The sequence below is a fragment of the Lineus longissimus genome, chromosome 4, assembly GCF_910592395.1.
Source record: "Lineus longissimus chromosome 4, tnLinLong1.2, whole genome shotgun sequence".
Lineage (NCBI taxonomy): Eukaryota > Metazoa > Nemertea > Pilidiophora > Heteronemertea > Lineidae > Lineus > Lineus longissimus.
In genome coordinates, this window is record NC_088311.1 from 20,810,816 (window position 1) to 20,826,629 (window position 15,814).

General features: G+C 43.3%; 3 protein-coding genes across 5 annotated transcripts; 2 read left to right on the forward strand and 1 right to left on the reverse strand.

Moving 5' to 3' along the window:
- Positions 1 to 1,554: 1,554 nt before the first annotated feature.
- On the reverse strand, positions 1,555 to 3,876 carry LOC135486601 (cytochrome c oxidase assembly factor 7 homolog). Its single transcript, XM_064769533.1, has 3 exons — positions 3,700 to 3,876; positions 2,762 to 2,902; positions 1,555 to 2,389 (listed from the first exon to the last, which is right to left on the reverse strand). Exons 1-3 carry the CDS (start codon positions 3,797 to 3,799, stop codon positions 1,944 to 1,946), a joined length of 687 nt encoding a protein of 228 aa, XP_064625603.1. The 5' UTR covers positions 3,800 to 3,876; the 3' UTR covers positions 1,555 to 1,943.
- Positions 3,877 to 6,814: 2,938 nt separating this feature from the next.
- LOC135487000 (collagen alpha-1(XII) chain-like) lies at positions 6,815 to 11,170 on the forward strand. Its single transcript, XM_064770248.1, has 8 exons — positions 6,815 to 6,926; positions 7,220 to 7,365; positions 7,963 to 8,099; positions 8,247 to 8,548; positions 8,944 to 9,086; positions 9,363 to 9,602; positions 9,900 to 10,080; positions 11,042 to 11,170. The coding sequence occupies exons 1-8, from the start codon at positions 6,908 to 6,910 to the stop codon at positions 11,110 to 11,112; spliced, it is 1,239 nt and encodes a 412-aa protein (XP_064626318.1). The 5' UTR covers positions 6,815 to 6,907; the 3' UTR covers positions 11,113 to 11,170.
- Positions 11,171 to 12,743: 1,573 nt separating this feature from the next.
- Positions 12,744 to 15,750, forward strand: LOC135486630 (corepressor interacting with RBPJ 1-like). 3 transcript variants are annotated; one of them, XR_010446733.1, is made up of 4 exons: positions 12,744 to 12,975; positions 13,605 to 13,702; positions 14,559 to 14,771; positions 15,100 to 15,750. XR_010446733.1 is itself a non-coding variant. In XM_064769577.1 (3 exons), exons 1-3 carry the CDS (start codon positions 12,882 to 12,884, stop codon positions 15,318 to 15,320), a joined length of 528 nt encoding a protein of 175 aa, XP_064625647.1. In that variant the 5' UTR covers positions 12,744 to 12,881; the 3' UTR covers positions 15,321 to 15,750. The 3 variants fall into 3 exon arrangements, 1 of the variants encoding a protein (XP_064625647.1); XR_010446732.1 differs by having other exon boundaries at positions 13,605 to 14,771; XM_064769577.1 differs by lacking the exon at positions 13,605 to 13,702.
- The last annotated feature ends 64 nt before the right edge of the window (positions 15,751 to 15,814 follow it).

Here is a 15,814-nt window from a genome sequence, read left to right on the forward strand (position 1 = left end):
CAGGTATCCACAGCTCTTACCTCTTTTAGTATTCATTCTGAACCATCAGCGGCACTCCGTCCGGTATCCCCACGGTCGGCGAAGTGGATCAAAAACTTGAGGATCAAGATGAATAAATCCAGCCTCAGGTTGAAGTCCCGCCCATCCTGACCCTCAAGCTTTGGATCCACTCCGCCGACCCGAACTCTGTTTCAGGGGTTGTTACGGACGGAGTATCCTTGATGGTTGAAAATGCGCCCGCTTTTTGGACAATAGTGTCCACAGTCTGCCATGGGTCTCCACAGACCTTGCTCTCTAAAGACCCATCGCACTCACTCCACACAGACCAAATGAGTTTTAACTCAAGATCCTTATCTGTAGGAACAACATCTCTACAACTTCCAGCGGCCGCCACTGTAACAAGGCTATGCTATGACGCCGGCCCAAGGAGCATTACCAGGGTTTCGTTCCGATGCGGCACCTCACGTTTCAGCGGTGAACTGAAACAGTCGACAAGAATGCTTCAAGACGTCAGCGCAACTGTTGCAGTTCAAACGCTGAAACCTGAAATGCAGCATCGGTTTGACTGAGCAAGACTCCTTTAGGTGTCCTGTTTAGACGTGGCCTTCGAGTTTGCTGCTGGATTCACTGTTGTTGGCCTTGAAACTGAGGGGTGGAAGATACTCAGAGAGAGGTTGCAGCTAGTTCCACAGGGTGGTGTGCATGCGGGACAACTTGATCGGCCAGGGAACGTCCTCAAACGAAGTCACCGGCATTAGGTTGGAGTTGTCCTTAGGACAAAATCTTAACAGAATAGAGTCGTCCTTATGACGAACCTGATGGATGTCGTCCTCCAGACGATAATCAATTGGTTGTCCTCTCAGCCAGACAGGTTGTTCTTCGGACTAACTATAACTGGGTGGTGGTGCCTTCTGGACGTATTCTCAGCTTGGTGGGATTGTCTGTAGGACTATTCTAAACTGCGTAGTGCTTGTTCTCCGAAAAATTCTAAACTTGGATGTGATTTCCTCGGGACGAATTCTCAACTCGGTTGTGCTGGTCTTCTTTGACAAATTCTCAACCGGGTGAGGGTTGTCTTCAGGACAATTCTCAACTGGGTAGGGATCGTCTTCAAGCAGAATTCTCAACTGGGTGGCGCTTGTCCTCGCGACGAATTCTCAGCCAGGTGGATGTATTCTTCAGAAAGAATTCCGAATTGGGTTAGGCTGTCTTTAAGACGCGCGAATTCTCAACTGTTGGTGTTGCTTGTCCTCGCGACGAATTCTCAAGTGGGTGGGAGTTGTATTAGGGACGAATCCTTAACTTGCTGGGACTCTGTTCAAGAGCGCATTTTCAATTCAATTGAGTGGCCTATGGCGTCGGGACAAATTCTAAATTGGGTGAGAGTTGTCTTCGAGACAAACACTCAACTTGGTGGGATTGTCCTCGGGGCAAATTCTAAACTGGATCTGGGTTGCTCTCAAAACAAACTCTCAACCTAATCATGTAAGGAGGGGTTGAACTGATAAGGAATATTTTACAAGTTAGGGGTGTCTTCAAGACAAGTTTTTTTGACTGATAAATGTTGTCTTTTATTCATAATCCTCTGTTCAAAGATCAAAGGTGAACTTTGTATTTTGTTATCATAGTAATAATTAACAGACATTTTTACAGTACAATAAAAAGTGTCACTGCGATAATGGCAGAGTTCGTATTTCACACAAGCCACCCACTGAGCCTGAACCCAATTATACCACCAAACCCAATTATCTCATTAAGTAGGCTACTTGAACTGTGCATATTATAGAGCCGATTATCTATATTTGATTAAAAATCTCAGCAGACTCTGCCTGTATCCGACCTTGAGGTGCAAACCTTTTCCATTTTCAGTCTAAAAATTGACATATATCAATTGTAATAACATGGAGAACTGGAAAAACAAAAGTTCCTAAAATACACCATCATCATTGACTCTCACTAAATGTCAGTGTTCTCGCTTGCGAGTCTCCCTTGTGGTTCTCCTTCACCTTGTCCGCCTCTTTCTTATAATGTTCCGATAACCTCGGGTTCTTGTCTACACCGTCACCTTTGGCATACATGCGACTAAGGTTTGTGCAAGCATAATAAACGCCGCCTTCGCAGGCTTTCACAGAGTATTCATGAGCCTGCTTCATGTCCTTAGGAATTTCATCTCGACCAGTAAGATACAGACCGCTCAGATGATAACAGCTGGAAGCAAAGCCTCCGTCACATGCTTTCTTGAAACACTCTATCGCATTTTTATAGTCTTTTTTGTGAGTCACTTTTCCGCCACCAAACATCAATCCTAAATTGTTACAGGCAGGCATGTGACCTTGATCACACCCTTTTTTGTAATAGTCGAAACTCTGCCTGAAATCTTGCTTGAGGCCTGCAGAAAAAAACAAAAAAAATCATTAAATTTTGATAAATTTCCATCTCAACAAAAACCTAAGTTTGGTACATTTTATGTTTTCTTTATGTTTTGTGTCCTCTGGCCAGTATGGGAAGTGTACTAGAGTACTACTCAGAATAAAAAAGGTCGGCCTTCATTTTTAGCCCTTGCAATAAAGAACAGTCACCCTAAGTTCCCCTGATTATCTCATACTGTACCGTCTCCTCATTTAAATCTAGAGTCAGGTGGGTTACCATGAGGGCTAGTAAAAATTAAACTTGCTTCTCATCTTGCCTGCCCCAATACTGACCACAGGCCTGAAAGAAACCACAATAATAACGAATGGAAAACACCTTTAAAAATTCCTACCTTTTCCCATAAGTGCCAAATTTCCATATTTGAAACAGCTTTGTGCGTATTTATAATCATCACAGTTTGTTTTGTAGACTTTCGCAGCTTTTTCGTGGTCCTTTTTGATGTTGTTCTCAAAATCAGCCAGACGATGGCATCCTAAAAAGGACATCAAAACAGCGTTGAGTTTGAACAAGGGAGATGTAACAAAGTCAGGAGTAATACTTGACTTGCCAAACTCAGAAATGCACCGCCACTCGCGGACAAAGATAAAACAACTCCACATTTTTTTCACCGGTTTTCGCTGCGCATGCGTACCAGCCATCTGGAAACTAATAATGGCGGCAATCTGATTCTGAACTTGTTTTGTGTAAGTTTTTGAGAGTTCAAAAAGTTCTCATGATTTAAGATCATTTAGCAATCTGATAACTATTATGTGTTAAGAAACAGACGTACCACAGTTATAACCAGTTACCTGTGTGAATTTGCATGCGCAGCTAAAACCGGTGAAAAAAATGTCGAGTTGTTCTATCTTTGTCCGCGAGTGGCGCTGCATTTCTGAGTTTGGCAAGTCAAGTATTGGGGCAGAAAGAGGAAAAAGATCATGAGATTGGAACACAAAATTGGTTTTTAGAGCTTGTAAAACTACCCGACCAGTGCAGTGTGTCTGTGCGTAAAATATATCATGAACGGGTATGTAAAAATATAGGCCTATATTATATAGGTACATGTCTTATTGTCTAGGCAGAGAAATGACCAGACCAGGTGAAACCAGCAAGCCATTCAATAAGGATACCTGAACCACAGATTATTAGTTGTACACTGCTAATCCTGTAGACTTCTGCAGTGAACTGCGCGGCAGGCAGAGCATGCCGTTGCCGCGTTGGCGTTGTCAGTGCCAGTGACGGTTCGCCAGTGACTGACCAGCCGAGTGGAGTGAGAGTGTTGGATCTTACCTTCAGGGCTTTTTTCATGAAAACACTGAAAACGATATTCTACACCAAGATTTTCGATGTATTCTTTAGCCTCGTCTTCATTTTTTAAGTCGTATGCCATTTCACATGCAAATATTGTCGTAAAATGGATGAAATACTAAGATATAACGTGTAATTTTTGTTATAAAATCAACTTGAGTCGCTTATGCCAATAACAATATTTAGTTGTTATCGTCGTTGCTGATTTACAAGTGTAGGCCAACTACTGGGTGTTCCGTAAAAAAGTCACTCCGATTGGGTGGAGGCGAGGGCACGTTGGTGTTCAAGCCTGGTAGCAGTATGACCCCCCCCCCCCCCCCAACACACGTGCTGTTAACTCGAGCATCTTGAGTGATTTTAGTGAACTACCATTGCATCATTCTGAGGAAATTCTTCTACGTTTGTCCGTCGGTCGATTGGCGATGGGGGGGGGCTTGTGAGCTCTTAATTTCACGTGCCGGTGCACAAACAGGGCCGGTGAATTATTCTCATAGTACCTTTAGCGATATGATGCAGGATATTGCCCTCGCACATTGGCTTTAAGGGAAGCATTAGCAGGAATATGCAGAGGCGCTCCGAGTGAGATCGACGACACTAGTTGCAGGAAAACCGAAGGGGCCAGACACCATAAAAAGGACGTTAATTTAAATTAATAGCAGCACAAATATTGTGGATAAGTGACCTGCTGACCCTAATCGTAGCCTGTGTATATTAATGGCTTTTGTGAAATAATTGAAACCATAGAGTAAGGCCTGTAAAAATGCAACCTGTCCTCAGTGCCACTCAAAGAACCATACCATAGGGTGGCAAAAGATGACAGCACACTTATGTTATGGAATTGATCTTTGCGACAAGTGCGAGTCAGAGGGCAACTGAAGAAGAGGTGTTTATAGTGCGTAAGAAGAAACGACTGCCATTCTTTGCCGACAGGCCTTTTTTCATTTGTAGGAAGAAAGGGCTGCCTTTCTTTGCTTTGGAGGAAGAAACGTCAGGCTTTCTTTACTTTGCCGACAGGCCTTTTTTCATTTGAAGGAAGAAATGGCTGCATTACTTTGCTTACGAGGAAGAAATTACAGGCTTTCAAATGAAGAAACGACTGCCTTTTTGCTCTGGGGGAAGAAACGACCGCTTTTCTTTGCTTTGGAGGAAGAAACGACAGGCTTCCTTGCATACATGTATTTTGTAGGAAGAAACTACTGCCTTTCTTTGCTTCCGAGGAAGGAACGACAGGATTTCTTTCAGATTTATAGTCCAGAAAGGGCTGCCTTTCTTTGCTACTACACTGGCAGTAATTAGCGGTGGCGCTGTAGAAAAAAATCGAAAATCTCGCCAGGGTTTTTGTGTACTTTTTTATTCCACCACCGCCACCGTGGAAAAGAATTGTAGGACGAAATTTACAGATTATAGCGTGCATGCAGTATAACCGTTTGTCGCAAAGTCATTTTACTGGCTGATGCCGATTTGAATCGATGGCTAATAAATAATGTGCTTCTTTTAGTGCAATGTTGTTCATTTCTGCAGTAACCGTTGCCTTTTGATTAGTTATGTTATAGTTGGGTCTGACAATGCCTAAAACTGGTGTCTTTCCCGTTTCTTTCGCGCGTCATTCCATTTGTCCAGAACATCATAAATGTCGTGCATGTCATGGGTGGGTGATGTCTGTGGCCTTGACCCATCCACTGCTCTATCGTATGGTCGAATCCGAGACCAAGGCATTTTCGTACAGTCCTTGGCATGTCTCGGGACAATGTCTTGCCTGGCAACGGCAGCCTTGAGAACCAAATCATGACATGCATGAGGCCGTTTTTCCAGTATTGGAGGGAGATGCTTTGGCCATTTGCTTGAAGGCAAAGGTGGTCCTTTGTCGATTAAAAGCCCGAGATCAAAATTACTGAACTCATTTGTCCGTTTTTGCGGCACTAGTGGGTTTTTGGGAAACTTTCTCCACAATCCGCGTGTTTTGTCTTTGCATGAGCGACCTGACTCATCAGAGAATTTCTCACACACAGGCCGATTGTCGCCAGTAACATAGTTATAGGCATAGGATATGTTGGTGCCCTTCGGCGTCTTTTTTGCCTTGTACTCGTCGATAAGCCATTCCTCACGGGCGCGTCTCAACCCAGAGGTATTGTTTCTTACGATATGAGGCAGCACCGATGTGTGTTTGTTCAAAGCCCCGTGTGAAGCTGACGATGTTACCCCTGCCTCATCATCCTGCCTGACGTGATGTCCTTGATTTCTCTGTCTAGACGGAGGCCGGACTTGGTCTTCTTTCTTATTGAGGTCCCGAAGGTCCTCCACGGACGGAGATTTTAAAACAATGCGCCTTGGAAATCTTTCCATTTTTGTGTTTTCCCGCTCGATTGCGGTTCTAACGTTGCTAAGGAGGTCGATGACGTAACCAGTGACGTTGCGTACCAACGTCGTAAATGACAGGTGATGACGTCATGACGCGTCAGGTAAAGCAGCTCCTCCAGACGGTTAAAACTGCAAGCAATCATAAATCGATATCGTTATTTTTATGAACTTGACAACATATAATATCGTGCAGTGGACCTGTGTTTTGGGTATGAATCTCTATCTGAAACATGTCCAAGTGGGACTTCTGTCTTGAAGCTGACGGGTCAAATATACATCCCGAGTAAGGCCGAAGCCGAGCTCTCGGGAATATTTGGTTCTTCTACAGAATATACCCATTACTCCCACTCGCAACTTCGAATCGATTATTAAGAGAGCTCGTCCCTTACTCGGGAATGTATATTGGATCCATCAGTACGTGTACTTGTTTGACGCCAATTGCAATCAATGCGTTCAATATCACATTTACATAAGGAGGCAACTAAAAAACACCTTTGACAATCAAACGCCACTTCATTTCATTCCAGATCGTATTCGATCGGTATGATTCAGTTGGGAAAATTGGCCGAAAGAGAAAAAAAATTCTAAAAATTTACAAATTTCGAGAGTCATTTACACAGGCCCTAGAAAATAAGTGTAATATTAATTATCGGTCGTTTTCAGTCGATTGAAAATTATGTCTAAATGTAAAGATCTGTCGCGTACTGTTTAGTTCATAGCTACTTTAGTTGAAGCGATGAGGACCGTGCCATTACTTGCTCTCTTGGTGACTGTGGTACCGGGGATTTTTACCGCCCCAAAATTCAACGCGGATGACCCCAAACATGACACCATGCCAGGACCGATTGAAGGTAAGCTGAATTTCGAATATCATCTCGTTAGAGACTAAATATCTCGTTAGAGACGAAATCTATCTCGTTAAAGACTATAAATATATCTCGCTAGAGACTCAATGTTTCTCGTTAGAGACGAAATGCACCTCGTTGGAGACAAAATACATATCTCGTTGGAGACGACATTATATCTCGTTAGACTATCAGTTTATAGAATGGCAATCGCAATCAGTGTATCTCAGCCAGAAGCACAAACCCCAAATGATGGATTGGCGGCTTTCGTTATTCCTTCACCCACCCCTCTCTTTCAGCGTGCAGAGTCCAGAAGAGTGACATCCTATTCGTGCTTGATGCCTCCACGAGCATCTCCATGGAGAAGTTTGATGCTATGAGGAGCTTCGTCAAGCGGGTGGTGAATACTGAACTGATTGATATATTAGGACGAGATCACACCCAGGTAAGGCAATGTTTGATCTAACAAAGAGGCCGAACTCTCACTGTGATGTTAGGTCAGGGAATGCAAATTAAAAAGAGAAACCGGCAGTAAGCTCTCTTCGGCCATTTCCACCTACATGTACTTCGAAGGCTCTCTGGCCTAATAATTCTCTAGTAGTTCTAGAAAACTAATAATCCTTGTCTCCCTTTCCCTCCTTTGATCACAATCCCTGTGAGAAACGTGATCAGGACATTGGTTGGCCCCTTGGTTTAGAACCTAGCCCACGTTTTTCACACTCCCCTTCCCAATATCAATTCAAAGATTGACGATTGATTTTGTGCATGGAAGCTGGCATGTACACTTTGAAGACGGAAAATCGAAGGCAGAAGACAGAAGACCTCACCTGCATCAAGTTGTCCTCTGCTTTGAACTCCAGTGGTCAGATTGTACATCGACCTTCAGATTCAGAGCCCCCCCCCCCCCCCATCGACACTGTTCCTTTTCTCACCTTCTATAATGGTTCCAGTAGCCCCCCCCCCCCCCTCACCCCATCCAATCCTTGTTTTCTCTTTTGAACCAACTCCCCTTTCATTATCCTTTCCCAACCTTTCATTGTAGGTTGGTTTAGTGTCGTTCTCCACCAACGTGACGTTGAACATTCCTTATGACAAATTCTACAATACGGAGGACTTCAACAAGGCTCTCGCCGACCTGACTTATGACAGAGGGGATACATATCTTGGGAAAGCCCTCAGGTAGGTTCCTTGTTTTGTATTAAGCACCATCCCGGCATGGCTGACCCGCTAACTCCACGACCTTCACTCACTCTGGTCGTCATCTTCTACTCTCATTTTAGTCAGGCTCCGGTTTCCTCCTACATTGCACAACACCCTTGTTTGCAGATTCGTTCGCACCAAGGTCCTCCGCCCCAAGAATGGGTATCGCCCGACCGTACCCCAGATGCTCATAATCTTGACGGACGGCTGGGAGTCGGACCCCGGGTTCGCCAAAGATGAGATCAAGCGCCTGAAAGAGATGGGGGTTCACACCATAGCGGTTGGGATCGGCTACTATGTGGACAAGGCAGGTCTGAAACAGTTGGTCAAATCGAGTGATGCAGTGGAGGTTGAGGCTTGGAAGGGACTCAAAGACAAGCTCCCGCAGTTGAGGAAGGATTTATGCAAGGAAGTGCAGGTCATTAAGCGTGAGTAAAATTATAAATCATTCAAAAACAAATTGCAGAGTATAATAAATATTAACCAGTGAATGTAAACTTAACTTTCGGACGCAATTGTACCTTATTCATATAAGAGGTTGGAGGGGGAGGGGTTCACTCTTAGTTAAAATCAAGCCGACACTGCATTGTAACATGGGTTAATGATGTCCCCTATGCAACCTCTCTTTCCTCTGCTGCCTATAATAAGACACTCGGGTTTTGATATTTGACCATACACCAGGATTTTATGCATTGTGGGAGGAATTGCGGGTCATACTGCCATGGCGTGAGAAATGGGCAGTCAAGACCCAACGTCAGCTACGTTTGTGCATTGACGTTCTATCGCAGATACAGGTTCTCTGCATGACTGTCGTCTTCTTCAGGTTGCGACAAACATTTCGAGTCGAATGTTATATTGGTCGTGGATTGCTCCACGAGCATTGGACTCGCGAACTTCCAGAGGCTCAGGGAGTTCCTGATCAATGTCGTCAACTCGTTCAAGGTCATTGGAGAGGACGGCATCCAGGTATGCAAATGAGCGCAGTTCACGTCATCTTGAACCTCATGGTATGATAAACGTAGCCGGGGTATATTTTGATTAGATGCAAAGACATTGTTCATGTTGGGGGTTAAGATGAGTTCACGTGGCCCTGTGTACAAGAGGTCTTAGGCCACTGGGTAAACGTATGTGATTATAGGATTGACCGCCATTACTTATTTTTCATTGTTTTATGCGCATCTACGAGCACACGCGACGGATCATTCAAATAGTATTTAAGAGTGTTTTTCTATTATTTTTAAGGTTGGAATGATGCAATACTCATCCTACACCAAAACGAAAGTCGTCTTTCAGCTGGATACCTACAATACCCGTCAACAGCTCGAGGCCGCTATCAAGAAGCTGGTCTGGAAGAAGGGAGCTACGAAGACTGGCTATGCGATGATGATGGCGGAGAGTAAGATAGCGAGGAAGGCAAAAAGGAAAACTGTCCAAACGACCTTCATTGTGGTGACCGATGGGAACGCAAATGATAAAGTTGAGGTGTGTTGGATTCACATCACAGCTGTTGATATTGTCAAGTCTTATACTCCCCTCTTCTTGCATACAACTCCCTTTTTCTCACGCAACGAACACCAACCAACTCCTCCTCCTCCTCTCCATACATGCGCCCTTTTTCTTACTCAACCGACACCGAAATCCTTCTGCTTTTTCATACATGCGCCCTTGTTCTTCATCCAGTGACACCAAACCACTCCTTCTTCGTCATACACGTGTCCTCCTTCTTATTCGCGTAACACATTATTTTATTATCTGTTGCTGGTTGATCGATCGTTACAGGTTGCAGCAGCCCGACTTCATGCCATGAACTACACTGTATTGGCTGTTGGCATTGGTAAAGATGTAGATAGCAAGGAGTTGAGAGTCATCGCCAGCAAACCCAAAGAGGTGCACGTGTTCCATCCAGAAGACTTCAATGAGCTGCAGTACTTCATGAGATATGTTGTAACCGAAGTCTGCCGTGAGTATTGAAATCGGCTTGGGAGAGGTTGGTGCTAGAATGTATAGGTCCAAAACTGAATCGCTTTGTCAGAAGGTTCGAGGCCAAATTCAGCTCCACCTGACGTTTTCGAGTCAAAGGGAAACCGGGCGGTGCGGTGTTGATTTTAATTCTAAGGACATCTTAAATGTATCAAGTTGTCCAGACAAAATATGCTGAAAATTCTCTTCGACAATGGCCTCCGTTTCGTCGAATCGAACAGAGCACGTGCAACTCGATTGAAAAATCAATTAAAAAATCGAGATCGTTTCCATGAGAAGGATACAGTAAGTACCTATTTCACGTCAAAATCAATGATAATGCAATCGTGGTGTGGTAAGCTGAGACTTAATCAAAGGCCAAACATCGATTTTGTGCACATTCTAGACGCTTTGCTGTATATTGTCACGAGGAAAGAAAAGCACGCGACCTAACGCCAACCTATTTATGTAAAGTGATAATTTGAAGGTATATCGTTTGGGAAATGTTAATAAATAATCATTCTTTATCGTCTTTTGAGATCATTTTTAATTGTAAAAAGTATATTTTAGGACCAATACATGAGACCTATACTTCACGGTCACCTGTTTTCTGGGTCGTGACGCGAGGTTTCATATGACACTCGGCACAATTGTATCCAAGAATCTTTCGTTTAAAGCAATTCAATTCAATTTCAATTCAATTCAATTCACAAAAATCCATATAGAACCATTAATAAGGGCTTTTACAGAAAGGTATACAAATATTCAAATACATGTACAAAGTTGAATTAGAAATGAAAGTCAAGTATACCGGACAATAAAGTGACTATAGCTTTTAAGTAATATTCTGCCGAAAACTCTGATCGCACAAATGGAATTCAGTGGCACTACTGGGGGCTCCATGACTGCGGAATGCAAATATTTCCTGGAATGCCATTTTAATTTTAGTCCTGTTATTTCAGATCCCTCTAACGTATTGAGTGAACAACAGAAGGAAGAGAATAAGGCTGAAGAAGAGGAGTCCAAGTATTGACGACTTTTAAGCGTCATAATACGTCAGAACACAATTTGGGCGGACACTTTTTCCTGGGGGGGGGGACGTTTTCGACTGTTACACCGCAAAGGGCAAATGGCATGAAAGGGATTACATGTAGTCAAGCATTATTGTCTCACTAGCCGCCAACTTCGGCGTTCACTGGCGTTTTTTGCGCAAGAGTCCTGAACGCCTGAAAAACCCCTAGTCTGCTACGAACGGCGTCGGCGAACGCGCCAAATATCTAACATGATTGATTTTTGACGCGTGTCGCCGCGTTTTAACGCAAGAAGAAGCCAGGTGTGCTACGTATTGCCGCCTGAATTGGCGTCGGCGGCGAGGCTATGGCCAATCAGTATGCGTCTTGATGTCACATGATTTCACGCTGCATGGCCCAGGATGGGTTAAAGTGGCGGAAAAGACGCTACTGGACGCCAATTCTGGGCAGGTGTGCTCTGACCTAGATCCACTGGCCGCGAACTTTGGCGTCGAGAGGCGTCTGCCGAACGCTTCTTGTCGCCAAAGTTGGCGGCTAGTGTGCTACGGGCTTTAGAAACGAACCTTTCCACATTGTGTTCGGGGTTCCTCTGAATATATAGCGTCGAGAAAAACATTTTGAGTTGAATTTTTTATTCGACATGACTGTGTGGTGGCTTCTCAATCAATCTCGGAAATCAAGAATTTTACGACTCCGACTCCTACTCACCTTTTAAACTGAATTACAGACATCTAATGACATCTTCGACCTCACTTCACATCGATGAACCTACATATTCGCTGTCCTAAACCGGACCTGTGCAAAATTGGGAATTTGAAGTCGTGTTGCAAGACGTATACATACTTCCCGAAATTGGTGGCTCGCATTGGAACTAACTTTTTCCCCCTTGTCCATCATTGAAGGCATTCAAGTGTGTTGGTCAACCATGACTATCTCCTTTGTCCCTCAACCATAAGGCCTAGTTTCCCCTTATGACATCACAATTTCGGACACTCAGCGCCCCATTTCTGGAAAGGTGTATAGGCCGCCGCTCCCGACGTGAAAGTAAATAGGCCTATATGAAATATTTTTCTCGAAGTATACGAATCAGTCCGTTCTAAACTATAAATTGATTTCAATGATATTCCAACAAAAGAACACTGCTTCAAAACATATGTACATGTAAATGTACTTGATGTTTCAACCAAAAAACACTGCTTAAAATGTATGTAAAACGAACTACGGTAGTCCTGGAACAAGTTCATATTTTTATTGGTCGGGGTATATACCAACATGTGTTTATTAATCCGAGTGCACTTCATAACATATGAGTGTCATCATATTTTATCAATTCAAGTCGGTAACAAGAATTCTAAAACAAGTACCGCAGGGGTAGGGTTGCACACTTGACGACTGCCATTTGCGTGCTGTCTGAATTGAGTATGAGTGCCACTTTGGTAATAGTATTAAGGTACGCGATCTTGTATTCCATGGCGGTTGTACATCCTGATAACTGTCGAATACCAGTAGTCTATGTTATATTTTCAAGGCGCTGGACAAATCGCCAAATGGTTTTGCAACTTGGCTTTTGCCAAAGCGAAAGTCGCGACGTCTCACATCCGAGTTGACAGTAAATCGGTTTGAAAATCCAGGATGAAGCTACGGCCATGGTGGAATACATCAAACGACACCGCCAACAATCGAAAGCACGTTTCATTCAGTGTCATTCATTCATTACCTCGGGTTTGTTCGCGAATTTTCATGATTTTAGACAGATAAATGTCTCGTTTTTATGGATGATAGAGCCTCAATAGCTTCAATGAAGCATTCTTCATCTTCCTCTGGTAATAGCAGCTCTGACGAACCTGCTCCTAGCAGACAAAAAGGTACATAAAACGGGTACAACACCGACCGTCGCGTAGCCGGACCGTACCTAAATTCTCTTCGTCCAGGTAACCTCGACCCTGTGGCCTATCCTCATGATTCGCCGTGCAGACCAGTCTCCTCCATTCACGGAATTGCAGAGACTGGTTCTTGATGGCATTTCACTTGTCACTGAACTTTTCTCAAAGATGAGTAACCGGATCGAGCCAAGTGAAAAAGTGTTCGGCTCAGTATTGACACTAATGACAGTAGACTCTTTCACCAGTCCCTTCCACTCACTCATGACAGAGACTGGTACTTGACAGCATTTTCACTCGTCATGAACTCGATTCGGGGGCGTCGGCTTCCGGTTTCCGGTCACGTGTTTTCTGTAGGATGGGTAACCTAGGTCCAGGTGAATAATCTGCAATTCCAGAGCGCTCGGTATTGACAGTGCATCCACTCTATGCACTGAATATGTATGGCTCGCCTCGGGTTAATCAACGTGGCCTCCTCCATCCTCCGATAGGGTCGAGGTTGAATGGCCGGAGGAGACTGGTGCCAACATGAAAAAGCAAGATTGTTTGAGTCACGTTTTTCCATGATTCACGTTCACCCTTCATACGAGCGACATTTTCGTTTCATCCTTCAGTTCTATTTGTATCCGATCCGTAGTCGAGGTTCCATGACAATGACGTCGGCGAAATCCCCAGACACAATGACAACAACAAACAACAGTGGCCACGTGAGGTGTGTGAATTTGCCCATACAAGTGACTAAAATCGCTGTTTATATACAGTAGAACCTCCTTTAGCGGACACCTCTCTACTAAGGACAACCTCTCTATTAAGGACACTAGTTTTGGTCCCAAATTGGTTGTTGCCATTCAATTTGACCTCTCTTATCAGGACACCACTCTTTTAGGGACAGCACTTGTCAGTCCCGAGGGTGTCCTTAATAGAGAGGTTCTACTGTACATGCCAATTTGGACCCTCATGAAAAGTGAATTCAGTATTTTTCAACCCCCAACAACAATTTTGGCTGGAAGGGACACCTGTATAGCTGCATAAATGTCAGTTGTGCGGATGTTTTTGTTTTCATGCAGAAGTTTTATAAAACCATGCTTGTTTTTGAGTCGAGTGCCCTCCAATCACAGTTTTCTTTGATTCATCTCACATTCCCGAAGAGAGGTTATGACTTTTGAACATCTACATGCCTGATTTTCCCCGATAACTGGCGCCACTGTCTAATGAAAGCCTGTAGGCTTATATACTTAGTCGCATCCAGGAGACCTGAACATAGGCCTATTTCTGTTACTTGTATTAGTTTTGAACAGTGGTGGTAACAGGCTTACAACTTAAACACACCTAGTTTATCTTATTGGGCAATAAACTGCCAGCTATACCATCATCAATTTGTCAGTCCAATATATATAGGCCTTTTGTCATCCTGACACAACCAGTAATTTACTCAGCTTCTTGATATTTTTGTATACAAGGTAGCAGTATCAAAAACCTGATCTCAGAATGCGATCTTGTCAGCTTAGTCATATTGTGGACTTGCTATCATGTCTATAATATCATCCAAAAATGAATGAAAATTAAAGTGTTTCAGAAAAATCTATTGAGTCGCCTCTACCCCGGCAGTGAGGATGAGCAGCAAACAGTAAAGGTCGGGGCTGAAAACAGAGATACTCTTCCTAAAGTTCGAGTCTGTTTACCACCAAAGGATTATACAGTGAAGTTACCGCCAAAAGGTTTGCCTGAGGACAGACTGCAAGATAAGACCGAATCGGACAGTTTGTCCGAGGATGAGGAAGGTTGGTATTCAGCAGTAATCAATTAGAAATACTGCATGCTGCTATTTTAATCACATGCATCCTAGTGCTCTGTCAATAATTGCCATTCCCTTTGGAAAAATGTGTCTCATTTTTCACCATGGTAAATTCACAATTCACCATGGTAAACTGACAGTACTTCAGCATGGTGAAGTGGGACAGTGAAATATTTCACCATGCTGAGCATGGAAAAATCAACTATCAATCATTTATGGTGTTCCTATGTCCTAAACAATCATTTTACTGAAAAAAAGAAATAAGAACATATAATTTCACTTTTCCCTTTTTCACCTTTTTCCCAAATGCTAAGTTGATGCTCCTCACAAGAATAAGAGAAAGAGACGTCGTGGTCGTAGCAGTTCTAAAATTAGTTCCGGTTTATCGCCAGAGGTGGAGCCACAATCCTCCAGAAGAAAAGAGACTTTAACTCTGACAAAGAACCAAAAACGTAAGCAGAAAAAGAAGCGAAGAATAAAGGAACGAAAGGAAGAGAGTAGTGAAAAGAAAGGAGAATTTGTTTATGAAGGCTAAGAGGATCTTGTTATAGAGGTTCTGTACATTTCCTTGGTACATCATTAAGAAAGCTATACTCCTCACACTCACTGCCCCAGAACTAGATGTATTTCTGACGTTCCACTACTGCTAAAGCTGGCCACCATTACTGAAACCTTGGGAGTGTGTGTAGATAAAAGAATCTGCGATGCAATCAATCTGCCACAAATTAATTAAGGGCCTACGCAACCTGCAGGCAAGTGGTTTTCCTAATTACTGTTACCGACTCCTACTGTAGCATAGGCCTAAAATCAAATGGAAACTAGGAATCTGCTAAATGTTGTATTACCTTTGGGCTTTTCTGTCATACAAATCATGAGACTTATATTAACTTCATTTGTTAACATGCAAATATAGATATAATGAACAACTGAAACAACAACTTATTTGCAAATATTGTTTATTTGGACATTTCTTATGGGAAGTAAATATTCGCAGCTGTAAAATATGCCTGAAAAAATTACAACCTCTTC